The sequence below is a fragment of the Dryas octopetala genome, chromosome 3, assembly GCF_963921425.1.
Source record: "Dryas octopetala chromosome 3, drDryOcto1.1, whole genome shotgun sequence".
Taxonomy (NCBI): domain Eukaryota; kingdom Viridiplantae; phylum Streptophyta; class Magnoliopsida; order Rosales; family Rosaceae; genus Dryas; species Dryas octopetala.
In genome coordinates this window covers 7,262,432-7,278,531 of record NC_141368.1, presented here as the reverse complement: position 1 = coordinate 7,278,531, position 16,100 = coordinate 7,262,432, and the positions used below count along the sequence as shown (strand labels likewise).

Below are 16,100 nucleotides of genomic sequence, written 5' to 3'. Positions count from 1 at the left end.
ATATCCTTAAATATATATAATTGATTTCTGTCCTTCGTTATTAATTGTTTCATGTACGTACGTGGAATGCTAAACAACATCATATCCAATCTAGCTAACTTGCTCGCGATCATCTTGCAGCATCAAAATATTATCATTAGTTATCAAAAGGGAACAAATTCTAGCTTCTTACTTGTAAAGGTTAACTGACAAAAATATAACATAACTGCGACGTGATTGTATGTATTCTCCGGCTGTTGATGATGTCATTTTCATTATTCTTTATCTACAACAAATGAAGCAGCTGCTACGAAAACTTCCTGAGGCAGAATTGGCAAACTGGTGGTTCCTGTTGGATTTGATAGTTGATACATTGTTAGATTATCATCGAATCAATTAAAAGTATATATGCTTCTTCTTTCTTTCAACGAGTTTCTGGTGGACCATGCACCAGTTTTGTCGAAGCCCATTGGCTCACTCAAGATACTATAGCATGGAAAAGTAAATTTTAATCATATGCTGATGGATTTAATAAATTCATGGCATTCCTTTCTTGAATTAATATGCAAATCCTTGTGTGACACTCCTACTTCTTACAGTGTGAGCTTTCTGTCTTCTTATTTTAATTTTTTTTTTTTTTTTCAATTGGTTGATGTTTGATTTATAACTAGTTGTGTTTGTTGGGGAAATTAACATGGGCAATGCAATTGGGTTTTTTGGGGTCGAAGTTGTAGATTCTGTTTTTATTGTTTGTGCAATTGCAATATGTAATTTGATTGTGTTTTATGTAGACCTGCCTCTGGATAAAGATGCAGACATGGTCCCATGGATGATATTGATGATTATTTTCGCGTGCAGGTATATTTGCAAAATCAATTTAATGGATTCAACTAATGTTATATATTCCATAATTAATTTATTTTCTTTGTTTTTTTCTTTTTAGCGTACTGTCCAACTTAAGCTTTGATGGATGATGATGTCCAAGATTTGCTGTTCAGAAGTGAATGAAATGGGGTTGAGAACTTAATGTGAATGAAATGGGGCTGAGAACTTATATTGAACTTATGGATACTTATATTATCTTGTATTGGAGCTTTTTTTGGTTTGTCAAAATATTTGAATTGCTTGATCCTGCTCTGGAGATTTGCATTTTGGTATATATGAATGTCCTTAATGTTGATGCCTTGTGTCGCCTTCAATGGTTGATGTGGGTACACCACTAATTACATTTGAATGTTTGAATTAAGTACTTAAAAAGAACAGCTCTAGCTTCAAAGATACATCCAGATGCATCAATTTTAAGAAGGCCCCAATTGCTTTGTTATTCCTTTCGATTATTGGTTGGAGAAGTTTCAACAAATTGGTTAATTTGTTGCTAGTAGCATTGGTTTTTCTAGGTCATAGATTCATCATTGGCTAAAGAAATAGAACAGTGGCAGCAGCTTCAAATTTACACTTAAAAGTTGGTACACAAGATATATAACATTACAATTAGATACACAATATTTGATTCGTTTAACAATTAGAACAACGTGGGCCTCTATGCAGTGAGCAAACAAATGGGCTGACTTTTATTGCCATTTGTTTTGGTCCTACCAAAAAAACAAATGGGCTGATTTGTTTTCGCCGCTGTTATACTCACAATCGCGATGGTGCGTGACACGACGCGGGCGTGGGATCTCCAAACAGAGTCACCCAAATTTTCTTCAATTTTTATTTTATATATTTTCAGCCTTCCATATAGTAGAGTAATTAATATATATGAGTGTATCAAAAACCCATGGCTTTTGCCTGTCTCCCCTCTCAAGAGCAGACCCAAACCACAAAGGTTGAGGCCAAGTGTACTCCGAGTATATATAAACCATACTCCACTGGCTGCAGGGGAACTTATTAGTCACTGTTCGACCATGGCACTTATTTGTAACATTCTTGGTGGACCATGTCTACAGAAGAGCTACTCGATCAAACAACGGCCCGAGGCTCAACAAACACAGATGTTGTTCTTGGGGGCACAGTAAAGCATCCTGAGCATTTGTCATACACAGATCTTTTAGCTCTTTCATCAGTTGACAATACCTGCACCAAGTTTGTATTAAAGAGCCATAAGAAAACAAATAAGGTGATCTATATATGAAGCAACTTCAAGAGATAAGAGCTCAGCATTAAGACATAAAAAAACAAATAAAAAACATGACTACCTGTACAGGATGCAATTGAAGAGTCTTAGCCCGAAGAGGAGGACTTGAAAATGACACCTCAGTTGGAGATGCATTGACGATAACCACAACATACGAGTAGCTGTACAGCACAAATGTTTGCAAATGAATTATTCTTCCAACACTGGCATCATCAGAATTAAAGGCTGAAATATAATTATACTAACATTGGATCCAGTTGAGATAGCCCTGGCACTCCTTCATGACCATCCTCAATGCTCATTACTATGATTCCAGGGACCGATGAAGGACCAGTATTGTGGAAACGTACCCGTTCCTGGAAAATTGAATACTATGTATTTAAAACTTGGGAGTGAATTTGGTTTCTCTTACTCCTTGTAAGCAGTTGCAAGTAATTTTTTACAGTACCAAGTCTAATATAAACAAAGGTAAAAAAGTAATGTAAATTGAAAAGGGAATTAAAGATAAAATTGAAAAGTGCCATTGTGAAGTAAATTTAACAAGAAATAAAGGGAAATGTTTATATTAATTAAGTCCTCTCACCTGAATAGCATTTGCTGTCCTCAAACGGAAAAGGGGTGAAGAGTACCTAATACGTAACAAATCTGAAAAATTCTCCACAGCAGCATGGATGTGACTCTTCTGAGGTTTAAAGGATGGCTCAGCTAATCTTGGTCTAATCCTGAAAAAGATACAGAACCAGAAATTATCAATGGACATATCATACCAGTTTTTCTAAAGGGTCTGATGCCAGATGCTTAGATCCACCATTAGCAAGGGTTTCTACATCACAATTAAAATCATGAGAGCTACAGAATCAAATGATTGTGGATATAAAAGAGTGCTTACAGTGGCCAGGTCTTTTCATTTTTCTCTTTTGGAGGAAGGCCAATACCCCAATTGTTAGAATTGTAAGTGAAGTCAAGCCTGGAATCATGACAACCAAATATTAAATTTGAGCAAGACAGGGACATGTTACAGCTTGCATTGATTCCTCAATCAGTAATGATTACATAGGAGTGGGATATCTATTTATGACCAGAGATGGGTTCCAACTTGTAACTCGGAATTAGTATTATCATAGAGAAGATCATATACTCATTCTAGCAATTAAAAGTACGATTGTCCATAATCTTACATAACGATTATAATTAAGATAGTAATGAAAGAATGAGATTAATAGTGGACCTATTGAACCAGTCACCAGAATTGTATGAATCACGATCAAGTGATTTTGAACGGAGCATCTCATCGCCGGCGTGGAAAAATGGTATTCCCTAAAATTAGGAAACCATTTAAATACTGAGTGATCATACAATACACCAGAAAATGCATTATTAAACATTATAAATAATGCTAACAGCCAGCCAGAAAATCACTGCCCAACTAAGGTTAGTCAAACTTGTTGAAATGGTGAATGAATGAAGTTTGGAAATATTTCATTTGGGGGTATCATACTAAGGGTCAATGCAATATTTGAAGCAAATGTTTAAAAATAGATCTCTCCATCAGTTAACAGGAAGAAAAAAACTCAATAGTTCCTCATCTATTTTTTGTACCACAATACACCAAATTGGGCTCAAAAAGTTTAATCATATCCAAGTTGGTCTGCACAAGGCACCAACTTCATATCACACGTGCCCTTTGTGAGCCTTACAAAATTGGTCTTTTTTCACGGTCTGAGCCTGACAAATTTGGTCAGTTGTAGAACTTTGCATAATCCTCCCATAAATCTCTCCAGGAGAAGAGACACGGGAATCAAAACGCTTTAAGAAATTCTCTTATAACCCCTTATAAAAAAAAACAATAATAATTTCGCAAGTAACCAATTCTAAGGATAAAAAGACAAACTCGCCTGCCTTGCCATAAGTGTCACTCTATAATACACTACAGACTTCAAAACCTATGGTCAATGCAATTGTATAAAACAAACATCATGTACAGTAAAAGGAAAAATTGCATGAATTCATCATCGGTTAAAATTTAATAGCATTTAAAACCTGTGATAGTGCTATTATACTTGTTGCCAAGTGATTTATCCTGCACCTCTCATCTACAGAAATTTCCATTGGAGTCTACAAGTAATGAATTGAATTAGACAAGAAGATAAAAATCACAAGTAAAATAAAACTCTGTAGAAGTATATTGATCATACCTTCAGACTCACAATGTCAAACAGAGTTTCATTGTCATGAGCAGAAGCATAATTAATCTGGAAAACAATCGAAGTTATCAGTCACATGGTTTTTCCAAGTTAATAACCATTCGTCTACCTTTAAGAATTAAGACATTAATATCTACATCAATATCAAGTTATCAACAAATACATCAACATCGATGATCCTAATGTTGATATCTATTTGGATGGACAGAGAGAGAGAGACCCGTAGTGATTTCAGCTGTAAGAATGATATCTTGCAGACTTGCAGTATCTTGCAGAAGTATCAGTAAAGTCATAAAAAATCACACACACATATTTCAATTCACAAAAAGAAAGATGAGAAGGGATGAACCCTCAAGCCTCAATCTCTTGGATCGGATCTCGATTCACTACAAATTCTTCTACGATTCCTAATCTCCAAGGATTCCTTGAACCTCACTGGATCCTCAAGGTTTCCATTTCTCACCGGCTAGCATCCAAAGGACACTTGGACTTGCTAAGCCCACTCAACCATTGGGACTCAACCAAATGGTCTAAAATCACGCATTCCATTACATCAGCCAAGGGTATAATTTATAATAAAAAATGGCTCAAACAACATAATGCTCAAAAACAAGAATCAAAAGTACATATTCAAACAAGGTGATGATAGGCACAAAATCACAAGAACTAAAATTATAAATTCTGATCTAGATCCTTACAGTTTCAGTAGGGCATAAGGTATATCCTACAGTTGTCCCACCATATGTCAATACTTCTGATCCTTTTACCTGAGGGAATCATCATAAAGAAATGCCAAGGTAATGCATTTTCCGGTAAAACGTCAACAAAGAAGAATGATATGGTGTAACTGCATAAGTTGAATAACATCATTCAGTTAAAAAAGATAGTAAAAGATTCACAAAGAAAGGCACCAACCCTACATTAAGATATACCAACAGAAAAATAATCATAAAGACGTTTTAGAAAATTCATGACCTAGTAAATAATATAGCTGCATCAAACCATAGACGTTCAGGAGCAAAGTGCAAGTTTAGATATTAGCAAATATACTGCATAAGACTTATCCTCTGGTATTAAGGTATACCTCTTTCCCTTCACAATTGGTTAGCACAAAGTCCCTCAGGTTTGCAGCCATGCCAACCTGAATTACTGTACTAAATTAGATATAATCACAAAAAGAATAAAAAAGACAAAACTGGTTTAGGACCATTACTGCAATATCAGCAAAGAAAGATAATAAGATGTGGATCCATATGTGTTAAACAATAGCTATATTATTACGACTGACGAACAAAAATTTATACGGATGAGAAGCATGACACAAAGAAGAAACTTCAAAGTACACAGAGAACTTCATTTCTGACTTAAAATTCCTAGCTCCTAGTAAAGTCAAGAAGAAACCATATCTTGTTTGTCTGCATTTTTCATGTAGATATTTCATGATTGATTTGTACAATGGACTAAGAAAATAACGGATTCCAACACTACAATTTTGTTTTCAACACTAAATATGTATGGCCAAAAAGAAAACAATAGACAGATGAGAATACATCAAGATGATAAACCTGAATGTGATCCTTTGATGCAGCAAGCATGTGTTCTGCAACAGCTTCTGGACCATGATCGTGACCATTAGGCTACAGAAGAAAGAATAAACCTATTAACTATCATTAAAATAATCATACAGACACTCTACATAAGAAAGCAATTTTTCTTGTAAAAGAAGATATATGCATACAGTGATGCGCTTTTGCCAAATTGTCTGGCTTGTAATCGTTGATCATGCAAAATGCATTACACATTCAGATATGACTTCATGGTGATTATCAGATAACATATCATGTCAAACTGTTTTACAAGAGAGCATCCATAGTCATGCATTCATATACATGCAACTTTTTTTATTGAAAAGATATGCATGCAACTTATTAGCACATGCTTGAAAGCAGCTGAAAAAAAATTTGTAATAATCTCACTATAGTAACAACTCTAAGAAATGTACAACCCGGAAAAAAAAAAAAAAAAAAAAAAAAAAAAAAAAAAAAAAAGCTGTAAGCTATGGGAAGGCACTGATAGACTACCTACATTTGACTACTTACATATAGAATCAACTAAGAATTCCCCAAAAAAAAAATCACAATATACCTGCAACAGTAAACCAGTCACAAATCCTTGCTGAAGTGGATGGCCAAATGGAGATCCACCAAGTATTGCATCCCGTATTCGATCATTAAAACTGAATTAAATTTCCCAATAATTCATAAGAACTAGCTGCCTCGCACAGATAATAAAAAATGTAATTGACTTGATAAGGTGATTCCCTCTAGATAAGCCAATACATAATTTAGGCAGTGAAGAAGAAATAGAAGAAAAGGAAAAGTTAGTAATACAATTCCCACTGAATTAACATTTGACTACTATAAGTCAGTCCACTACAAGGTTGAAGTCAAAGCAAGGAACATCTATATTTCTGTCTCTTTTGACTCTTTGGTAAGGTGAGAAATAAATCCAAAATAGGTGCAGGTAGTATTCTTTCAGTTGTCAACAAGTGAAACACAAAATTTGATGAGGCAATCCTATTTTATACATAATTACCACATAGAATGTTATTTACAAGTTTCCAAACAGCAAAGAAAAGAAATTTTAGACTCCATATAATGGAAAAGTAAAAATATACCTCCCAATTCCAGTTCCACAAAGATTGAACTGCGACGCATTTATTCCACGCCCATTATTGGCAACTTCACCAAAATCCCATCCTTCACCATATCTTGATAGCGGTAAAAAGGGGAAGAGTAAGCCAAAATCATGCTATGGATTCAAGTATCATAAACAAAACAACAGGTCCACAAAGAAAATTCAAGCACCAATTTCCAAAGCTACAATAACAGAAACTGTCTTCAATAAAAATATTGAAAAGCTCCAAACTTACATGTAGATACTTGAACCATCAACTTCATCCCTTTCCTTTGTTAGACTGCAGAGTGCATCTTTTGCTTTCACCTGTACACAGATTAGTATCTTTTAGAAACGTGGCTATTATACATCCACTCATTGCACCATGCTCACTGGCTGAGAATTACATACCATTGTTCTTTTCATTATATGACCCATAAGGTCAAACCGAAACCCATCAACCTGCAAAAATAGTCATATGATTCATAATTACAGAATCCCCAATTAAAACTCAAGTAGATCTGCAATGATGCATAAAAATCATAAACCCCCCTAAAGTTGACAATATATCAGTACACTAGACAGATGAGAAAAATACTTCACGCTGACAAAGGAAAAAAATTTCATTTCCAACGTAACTAAGAGACCATTTGATGAGTAAACAATCACCTTATAATCAGCTGCCCAGTGCAATAGATCATCAATAATTAAACGCTCAACCATAAAATGCTCACTAGCAGTGTTGTTCACGCATGTACTATTCTCAATAAAACCATCTGTGTTTCTTCTCAAGTAGTATCCTGGGACAATCTGTAAATAAAATTTAAGTCACAAGTCACAACAGAAGAGTGGAGAAACCATTCAGGAAGAAATATAAGACAGGACAGCATTCTATATATCGGGGGATCATAAAAAAGTAATAACAAATCACGACCTTGTCAAGAACAGAATTCTCATCAAAGGGCCCACTTCCATGCAAATGATTGTAGACAACATCCAAGACAACACGGAGACCATAAAGGTTAAGTGCCTGCAACCAATAAACCCTTATTTCCATTATTTGTCAGTACACAGGAGGTATACAAGGGACCACTGAAAGCAGAAAACAGGAAATTCAGAGGAGAAGGAAGGATGAAGAGAGAGAGAGAGAGAGAGAGAGAGAGAGAGAGAGAGAGAGAGAGAGAGAGAGAGAGAGAGAAATTATATTTTCTCTCCTGAAATACAACAAGACAAGGAAATTCCAAACAGAGAGAACATAGAGCCAGTTAAGAAAATAGAAGAAAAACTTAAATTGACTGCAAAGCAGGGTAACAAAACTCTACTTATGTAGCATTTCACAAGACACATCAAACACAAGTTCCTTGTCACGATATCCAGACCTGCACCATCTTCCTAAACTCAACTGCACGGTGTGAACCATTTGCATTACTTGCATAGCTTCCTTTAGGGACCCCCCAGAGAACAGGATTGTACCTTCAAAAGACAGAATAAAAATAAAGATCAAGCCAACACTTAGTACCTCAAACAGAGAGTGTAAAACAAATTGGCGCGAGCATACCCCCAGTTATACGCATCATCATTTTGGATAGCTGTAATTAGAGCTTGTTGCTCAGCTGAATCTGAAGGTAACTTTTCAAGTATCTTGGGATCTGGCCATATGTCATACAGACGAATGATGCAACCAAGCACAAGAAAAATCAGCCAATTTAAGCTCAACCACACTTAATTTCAGAAACGTCAACATAAACACACATAATGCATGCATCGTATTCTGTTTGGCCTCAACATCAATCGAACAGGATCCTTTCCATTTGAAGTTCAAATGTAAAGGGCCGGTTGCTGTCACATGCTGTGGCACCCCTGAATGGGAGCCAGCCCCACGCAGGTCCCACATGCTTGATCTATATCTCAACCGGTCCTCTCCTTTTGGACTGATAGAGAGAGAGAGAGAGAGAGAGAGAGAGAGAGAGAAGAGACTTATTATTCTGTTTGGCATCCACATGCACAAACAATGCATACAGAAACAAACAAAAAAAAAATTGTTTTATTTCTTCTGCAAGTATAGGGATTGAGAGAGAACAATTAAGCCTGAGCTAAGATATTCTCTTACCTACACTCTTCCAGTTCTCCTTGTCATCATCAACACCTGCGAACTGGAATGCGGGCAGTAGATGGACATGAGTAATACCAGCATTTGATAATTTCTTCAAATGAAATACACCGGCTGAATCCTTCAAGCAGTACATGCATACTGTTAATTAGTATGCGCTCATAGTATTTCTTTCTCCTTTCATCTATCATGTAAGATCCACATGTAACTGAATAATTAGAGTGCTTACAAAAGACCGATCAGAATAAAATATACATGTTCAAGATACAGAAACAAAGGAAACTAGGCGTTATCCATTCTGGTGTGCAAAAGTTACCCATTAGACAACCACACATGAAAATGTTTTTTTTAACATTTTGGTTTCCAAGTTTTTACTTAGTAGACTTTTGGGTATACTTGGGTTACACCCTCTTTGGCGCTATAATATAAAGAGGTAGAGAAAATTTCATATTCTTCTCAGAGCAACAGCTTTGTTAGTCATCAGGGCAGAAAAATATAACTACCTGTAAAGTGAAGGCCAGATATCCACCACGAAATTCAGGATGCACAGTCTGGTCACTGGCACTGTAACAGAAACTCAATATATTAGGACGTAAACCTAAAGAATTCAGTGCAATACCAAAACAATAATCATATCTAGAGAAACAAACACATTTCTCGTCAAACAATATCATATATCACTTGAAACCCTTTTTACAGAAAATTGGCTGAAAGTGGCATTATATAGATCTTTCAAGTTTTGAAGTGATAAGGCATAAAACTTCCTACCAGATCCTGTCCCAAGAGCTCTATGAAGTAGCTAAACAATACATGAAAATCCTATAATGTGTAATCTTTAAATTGTTTTATGATTTTCATATATGTTTTTTAAATAAGAATTGAAGATGAGTAATTATAAATACTATAATCACATAAAAACTAGAAATTACCTGAAATCTCTTATGTGCAACTCATAAATACTTATGTCAGAAAAAGAAAGTATATCAGGTTTCTCTTCTACCAATTTATCCCATCCTTCAGGTTTTGTATTATCAGAATCAAGATTGATCAACAATGTCCGCCGACCATCTGCTGACAGCCTAGCTCCAAGAAAAATAAAAAAAGGTATTAAATCATGAGAAATGTCAATACGTAGGCATAAATATCAAGGTCCATGACTAAACATATACTAGCAGATAGTAGCCAAAACTTTAGAATATGGAAACACCTTAGCTATTTTCGGATAACTGTTGGCTAAATGAGACAACCAACATACCCTCTAGCATATGGATCATTTGCATAGCATTTTTCAATTTGCAAGGTGCTGGGATGGTATACAGACACTTCATACACATAATAGCAGCCTTCCCAACTTTTTGGTCCTTTAGTACTCCAAACGTCATTAACTTCCTCAAGCTGCACAACTTCTAGGGGATTCCCACCTGATGGATCCTTATATATGCAAACACATATTGCCTGCTTTGAAGAAACACATGATTGCTTACATAAGTAGGACTGAGAGAGCATGGCTAGTAGGTAATAAAAACTTTGTTTGAATTATAAGATACCTGAGCAGTAGGCGCCCAAAGGTAAAGTGACACTGCTTCTTTTGAATAAATTGCACCCAGGGGGCCATTATATGAGAACAATTCATCTAGGATACCGGGTAGCTGCAGTCCAGTAGCATCAATGCACCTTCCATCAGCTGTATAACATGAAAACAGACACTGATAAATTGAGAGCCAAATTGTTAATCTAACAGTGCATTGATCATAATTGACTGGCAAAGAATAAATGCAACAACGTTCTTACAATTGAAAGTAGCAACTGCCAATTGACATTTGAGAAGAGGTTTGGCGTCCAAATCCGGGGGCACATTAAAAGCTCTGTAATCTTTGATATGAGGTAATTTTTCTTTCACCTAACAACATTCATTTTGAAGCATGGGTCAGTCCTAAGCAATGTTTCAAAACTTCTCAAGAGGTCGCATGCAAGCAAAATAAAGAATAAAAAGATCACAGATTCTACAGATAACACAACACATTACATTTGCTGGAAGCCCGTGTCTATCTTCTTCAAGCTTAACTTTTACATCTTCACCTGTTAGTAAAGAAGTCTCATTAAACTTCTAGACTATTTTTTTTTTGGCCCAATTAAACCTCTAGACTTGAAATAACCATGATTCATGATTGGGAAGTAAGAGTTAGTAAAGTGCTTACCTAGAACTCCATCACTCGTAATCGATAAAGCAGCAGTTTTACTAGCGAATAAGTAGCAGGAACTATTTCCAACATCCACATTCCAGGCAATAATTGATTCACTAACCCAGAATGCCCTTGAATACAACAAGATACCCTGAAACTGATCACCATTCTACACAAATTACGAGGTCATAACTTAACAGAAACACTTAATAACAGAAATGAATTCTATCATTTCACTCTTCATATACAATGTGAGGCCAACCATAAATGTAGCAAAGTTCGAATCTTTAATTAAAAACCATTTAAAAAACTCAAATTCCTTGCTTTACTTTTCTTCAATTTACCATTTTTTTGAACTGCTTTGGTTACAATATTGAAATACTTTTCGGGTTTCTTGTTTCTGGGACCAAATTTAAATGCAGCATTCGCTTCCGAAAAGAAAAGAAAACACTTAGGAAATTCTGAAACAGGGTTTTGGGTCGAGAGCGGGAACCTGAGATGTTGAAGTGGACTCCTCCTCGGCAGACATGGACAAGGAGGACGAGCATTGAAGGGGTTTCCTGAAAAGCTTCGCGGAATGGAGTGGAAGTGAGAGGAGGGGATTCGCTTTGGAGGCGAAACGGCACCGTTTTGAAGAAGATGCAGGACACGTGGCGCGGCGTTGAGGAGGGAAGTGGCGGCTGGACGTTGGAGATGGGTTAAAAAAAAGTGGAGACGAAGATAAACAAGGCATTGGGTTTTGAGAGAGAAAAGCTGTGAATCTCTTGATGAGCTGCTTTTCAGATCCTTTCTGCTGCAAACTGCTTTAATATTCTTCGATTTTCTTCTAAATTACTTAACTATTCATAAATGATTATTCGATATTTAAGAGAAGAACTATTCTGTTTTTTCGGTTACAAGAGTAGAGTTGTTCTCTCGCCAAAATATTCATTTTTTTCACCTTTGCTGTATGTACACTTCTAATCCTTTCAGTACACACCCTTCTCACTTCATTAGAATCATTAGGTAAAAGGAATTACAAAGAAAGCATTATTACTCATTTAGTAGTCAATCAATGTAGTACATGTACTAAGTGTACGTATCCTAATTTTCAATTTTTATCATTAATTACTTTGTTAAGTTACTATTAGTGCTTGAGAGTTTTGATTTAGGTAATGGTAAATTGGCAGGTTGTCCTACATTTATTCTGTTCACATTGCTGAATTTGAAATTGTGGATTTATGGGAAAGATGTTGGTTTTCTTGGTATTGTTTTTGTCTAATACATTATTTATTTTATTAGATTTGGTAGGCTTCAACTTTCATAAATCTTTGAAGTTTTATATATTTCGCTGCATTATCACTTTGGATTCTACCTAATCTAGCACATGAGCGATGAATGCGAAGAGTCTCTATGGCATAATTAGTAAGAATTTCATGTGTTATCAGTTTCTTTTGGGGATTGAAATATCTCATAATGCATAAAATTAGCGTCTATTGGGTGTACAGAACCCCCTAATGGTCCATATGTAGCTATCATGTACAAATCCAAAAAGTGAAGGAGCTTGAGTGAGCATAGTCTTGCAGTACGTGCATGCATACCATGCTCAGGTATTGCTTGAGAGATTTGAGCCACCAGCTGCCTGCATTAATCAATTAGCAAATTGTAATTAGGTGGGCTTGTATGTATGCTGATTTAATAAGACGTTCCACAACCCTGGAATTAGTTTGCAATTTTCAAACTTTGTGATTAATGGTTGTAAACCATATTTTTAAAGCTCAAAGCTTAGCCTCCTGTTTAATGGTTCAGCAAAAGTTAAAAAGAGCAATCCCCGTGGCTGTGCGACTGTGCCATTGGTTCTTTGGTGCATACTGCATACTGCATACTGGTAAATGTAATGGTTGACAAGATATCATAAGGTCTTATTTAAATGTAATGGTTGACAAGATGGGTTCCTAAATGTACCAAAATCAACCATTGAAGGCGACACAAGGCAGCAACATATATTAATTAAGGACATTTTAGTGCAGCTGCTGTATGATCTCATTTGTGTAGCTGCAGCCAGATCAAGATTAACTTACCGCGGCACAAAGCAACGAAGAAGATTCACTTGTTCAGACTGAGGCTTGCAATCAAAGATGCGAGTATTAAGGATTGTGACGTCCCGTTTGGATTTCGAATCCGAATGGATATCCCTGTCCCTTGTATTTGAGAATTCTAAGGTTACCACAAAAAAGCGCATAAACTCAGCAGTCACCCAGTCACAAATTATTCACAAGTGATAGAGTCCATGTAACAGGCCACAAAAAGGCAGACTTTTCGATCTCCTAGATGAACAAAACTATACTGGAATGGTCTGGGCATTGGAAGTTTGGCAACTCCAGAGCTTTAATAATGTGCATAGTATCATCATTGAACATTTGGTAGACTAGTATAGGCTCTGAATAATGACCTAACTGATAGACGCCTCAATTTTTCCCTCTTGATTTGGGTGGTGGTTGTATTACTTGTATCACAAGTATCAAACACATAAACTTCTCTAGACGCCTCAATTTCGGATCCCTTACCAGACATGGCGTCGTCGGTCTGGACGGTACGTCTTGCGTTTCAAGCCTCCAGCGAAAAGGATTTTGGAGCCCCAAATCCCGCAACCCACATATCCGCCCTATAACCCACTTGGTGGATATTGGTGGAGGAGCACTTGTCCCCTGATCTGGTATTTGCATTAGGGCAAGAGCATGATAACAAAATGCTCACTCTGATAGCGCGGACAACATAAGCAACCTTCAATGCTGTGCACTCGATGCTACATACGTCTATCTTGTTTTCTCGCACAGCATCCATGGCTTCTTCCTTTATAGATAGGTTTTTCCAATTTCTCAACTTTCAAGCACGCATCCCAGCAGCCCCCTTTGGCCTTTATTTATATTAACGGATTTATGTTTGTAAAATTATACAAAGACCCCCATTGTTTGCTTTTAACACCCCACCAGGTTTTTTTTTCTTTTTCCTCCCTAAATTATTCCATTTTTAACCCGGATTGTAAAAAAGAAAATTTCAAAATCCAAACCCAGAAGCCTTACCCCGACACTCCCACCCCCATTCTAGGGCCTAGAGGCCCTAGACATGTCAATGAATCATCTAATCTGATCTAATAAAACAATTAACTCAATTCGATTCAATCTGATAATTTGACAGATTCTTAATAACTAAATTCATATCTGATTCGTTAGATTATGGGATATCCGATCTGAAAATATTTTATTCATTTTAAGTAATTTAGTGTATAAAAAATCAAATTATTATTACATATATATAATAAATATAAAAGAATCATTTATATACTATATTAAATCGGATCAAATCTACTAAAATTTATACTTGTTTCGTTAACTTAACGGGTTATCGGATTTGGATTGTAATTGGATTATCAGATTGAATTACCAAATCTATCTCCTATTAATTGTATCAGCTTCGGATCGAATTCAAATCAAAATCTGATCCATTGACAAGTCTACCAAGGCCTATTTCTCTTTTATTCATGACTAAAAATGCTTTGTGACGGCCAAGGGAAAGAGATGAGGGCAATTCAGGAAACAAAGGGAGAATAAGTGGATTAACGTTTTTTAAGAATTTGAAAGGGGGTGGAAAAATAAGAATGACGGTGGGAATAGTGCCACTCATTTTAATATGTAGCATTATGCCAAAGCCATGTGGCACCCACGTAATGATAATAGTAGGACTCTCAAAAGCTATGTACGTCATTATTTAACTGGTCAATTAAAGGTCAAAGTGATGGAGACATGACATTGCAATTAATTAAAAACTTGAGGTATGACATTGCAAGATTTTAAACTTTAAGTACTAAATTGAAATTTCGAACAAACTTGAGAAAATGAAGTGAAATTAATCCAAAAATCAAAATAAGTTTTAAAAAGTTATCTGTTCACACCATGTTCATGCCTTAAGCTTCATGCCATGCCACACCCCCTAGCCGTGACACTGAAATGTTGCAAGTCCAAGACCACGATTACCCTGCAATTTGCAAAAGGTGTGTGATCTTATTGTCAAATTTCTCACTCATTAATTAGCATGTGCCTTCATGATATATATAATGGCTCAATGGTTCAAATTAAGAAAGCAACATCCACAGAACTTTTGCTTCCTTTAATTTCATTGACTTAATTGCTGCATGATATTAGTCTAAACCAACCCTCCAAGTGGAGTGAACTCAGTTCTTGCAAAATTCTAGTTAAACTTAATTGGTCTTGCTATGTGGAAACTTGATTCCCTGCTGAACCCTTTTGTGGGCTACAAAAGAATTTTGCCGTGGATTGGATTCTTTTGTTGAGAGTATATCCATCCACGTCGAAAATGTAAAGTCTGAAGTTACAACATAGAATGTCTCGGGCCTTTTCACACATAATCAACTGATCTTGGATTGGATGCTCTAAGTTCTACAGCTTGTAAAGTAGGTTTAGTGAAAATGCGGCAATAATGATCATAAATCTAATTAGATGTCCTTTAATGTCATTATGGCAGACAGTACTCACCATGAATGGTAGGTATGCATGCTTCACAAAAAGGAAAATCTTTGGGAAGATTTATGATTGTTTGTTTTGGTCATACTCACAATCATTATGCTACTTTCCTGCATTAGAAAAGCAAAAGATAGAAGAAATAGCATGAGCACAATTATGGCTTTTAATTAAACTATACCATCTTTCGGAAATTTGGTTACTAGCCCCCCCAATATACCAACTCACATATAAATTGTGATTTGGAGCATTTAACTCACATAAAAATTCAAGTACTGGGTGTATATCCATTAA

General features: G+C 36.0%; 1 protein-coding gene across 3 annotated transcripts; it reads right to left on the bottom strand.

Annotated features, from left to right (window-relative positions):
- Window positions 1–1,391: 1,391 nt before the first annotated feature.
- LDA (limit dextrinase) lies at window positions 1,392–12,194 on the bottom strand. 3 transcript variants are annotated; one of them, XM_086237952.1, is made up of 28 exons: window positions 11,783–12,188; window positions 11,305–11,458; window positions 11,133–11,185; window positions 10,898–11,006; window positions 10,654–10,790; window positions 10,362–10,561; window positions 10,036–10,185; window positions 9,610–9,670; window positions 9,107–9,227; window positions 8,555–8,645; window positions 8,376–8,469; window positions 7,931–8,026; window positions 7,666–7,806; window positions 7,408–7,458; window positions 7,253–7,323; window positions 6,998–7,090; window positions 6,466–6,556; window positions 5,886–5,957; window positions 5,405–5,461; window positions 5,019–5,087; window positions 4,312–4,368; window positions 4,157–4,231; window positions 3,345–3,433; window positions 3,006–3,083; window positions 2,700–2,838; window positions 2,363–2,472; window positions 2,178–2,277; window positions 1,392–2,055 (listed from the first exon to the last, which is right to left on the bottom strand). In XM_086237952.1, exons 1-28 carry the CDS (start codon window positions 12,020–12,022, stop codon window positions 1,942–1,944), a joined length of 2,913 nt encoding a protein of 970 aa, XP_086094078.1. In that variant the 5' UTR covers window positions 12,023–12,188; the 3' UTR covers window positions 1,392–1,941. The 3 variants fall into 3 exon arrangements, with proteins under 3 accessions (XP_086094078.1, XP_086094079.1, XP_086094080.1); XM_086237953.1 differs by having other exon boundaries at window positions 11,305–11,446; window positions 11,783–12,186; XM_086237954.1 differs by lacking the exons at window positions 1,392–2,055; window positions 2,178–2,277; window positions 2,363–2,472; ... (1 more) ...; window positions 3,006–3,083; window positions 3,345–3,433 and adding an exon at window positions 3,451–4,059 and having other exon boundaries at window positions 11,783–12,194.
- Between the last annotated feature and the right edge of the window lie 3,906 nt (window positions 12,195–16,100).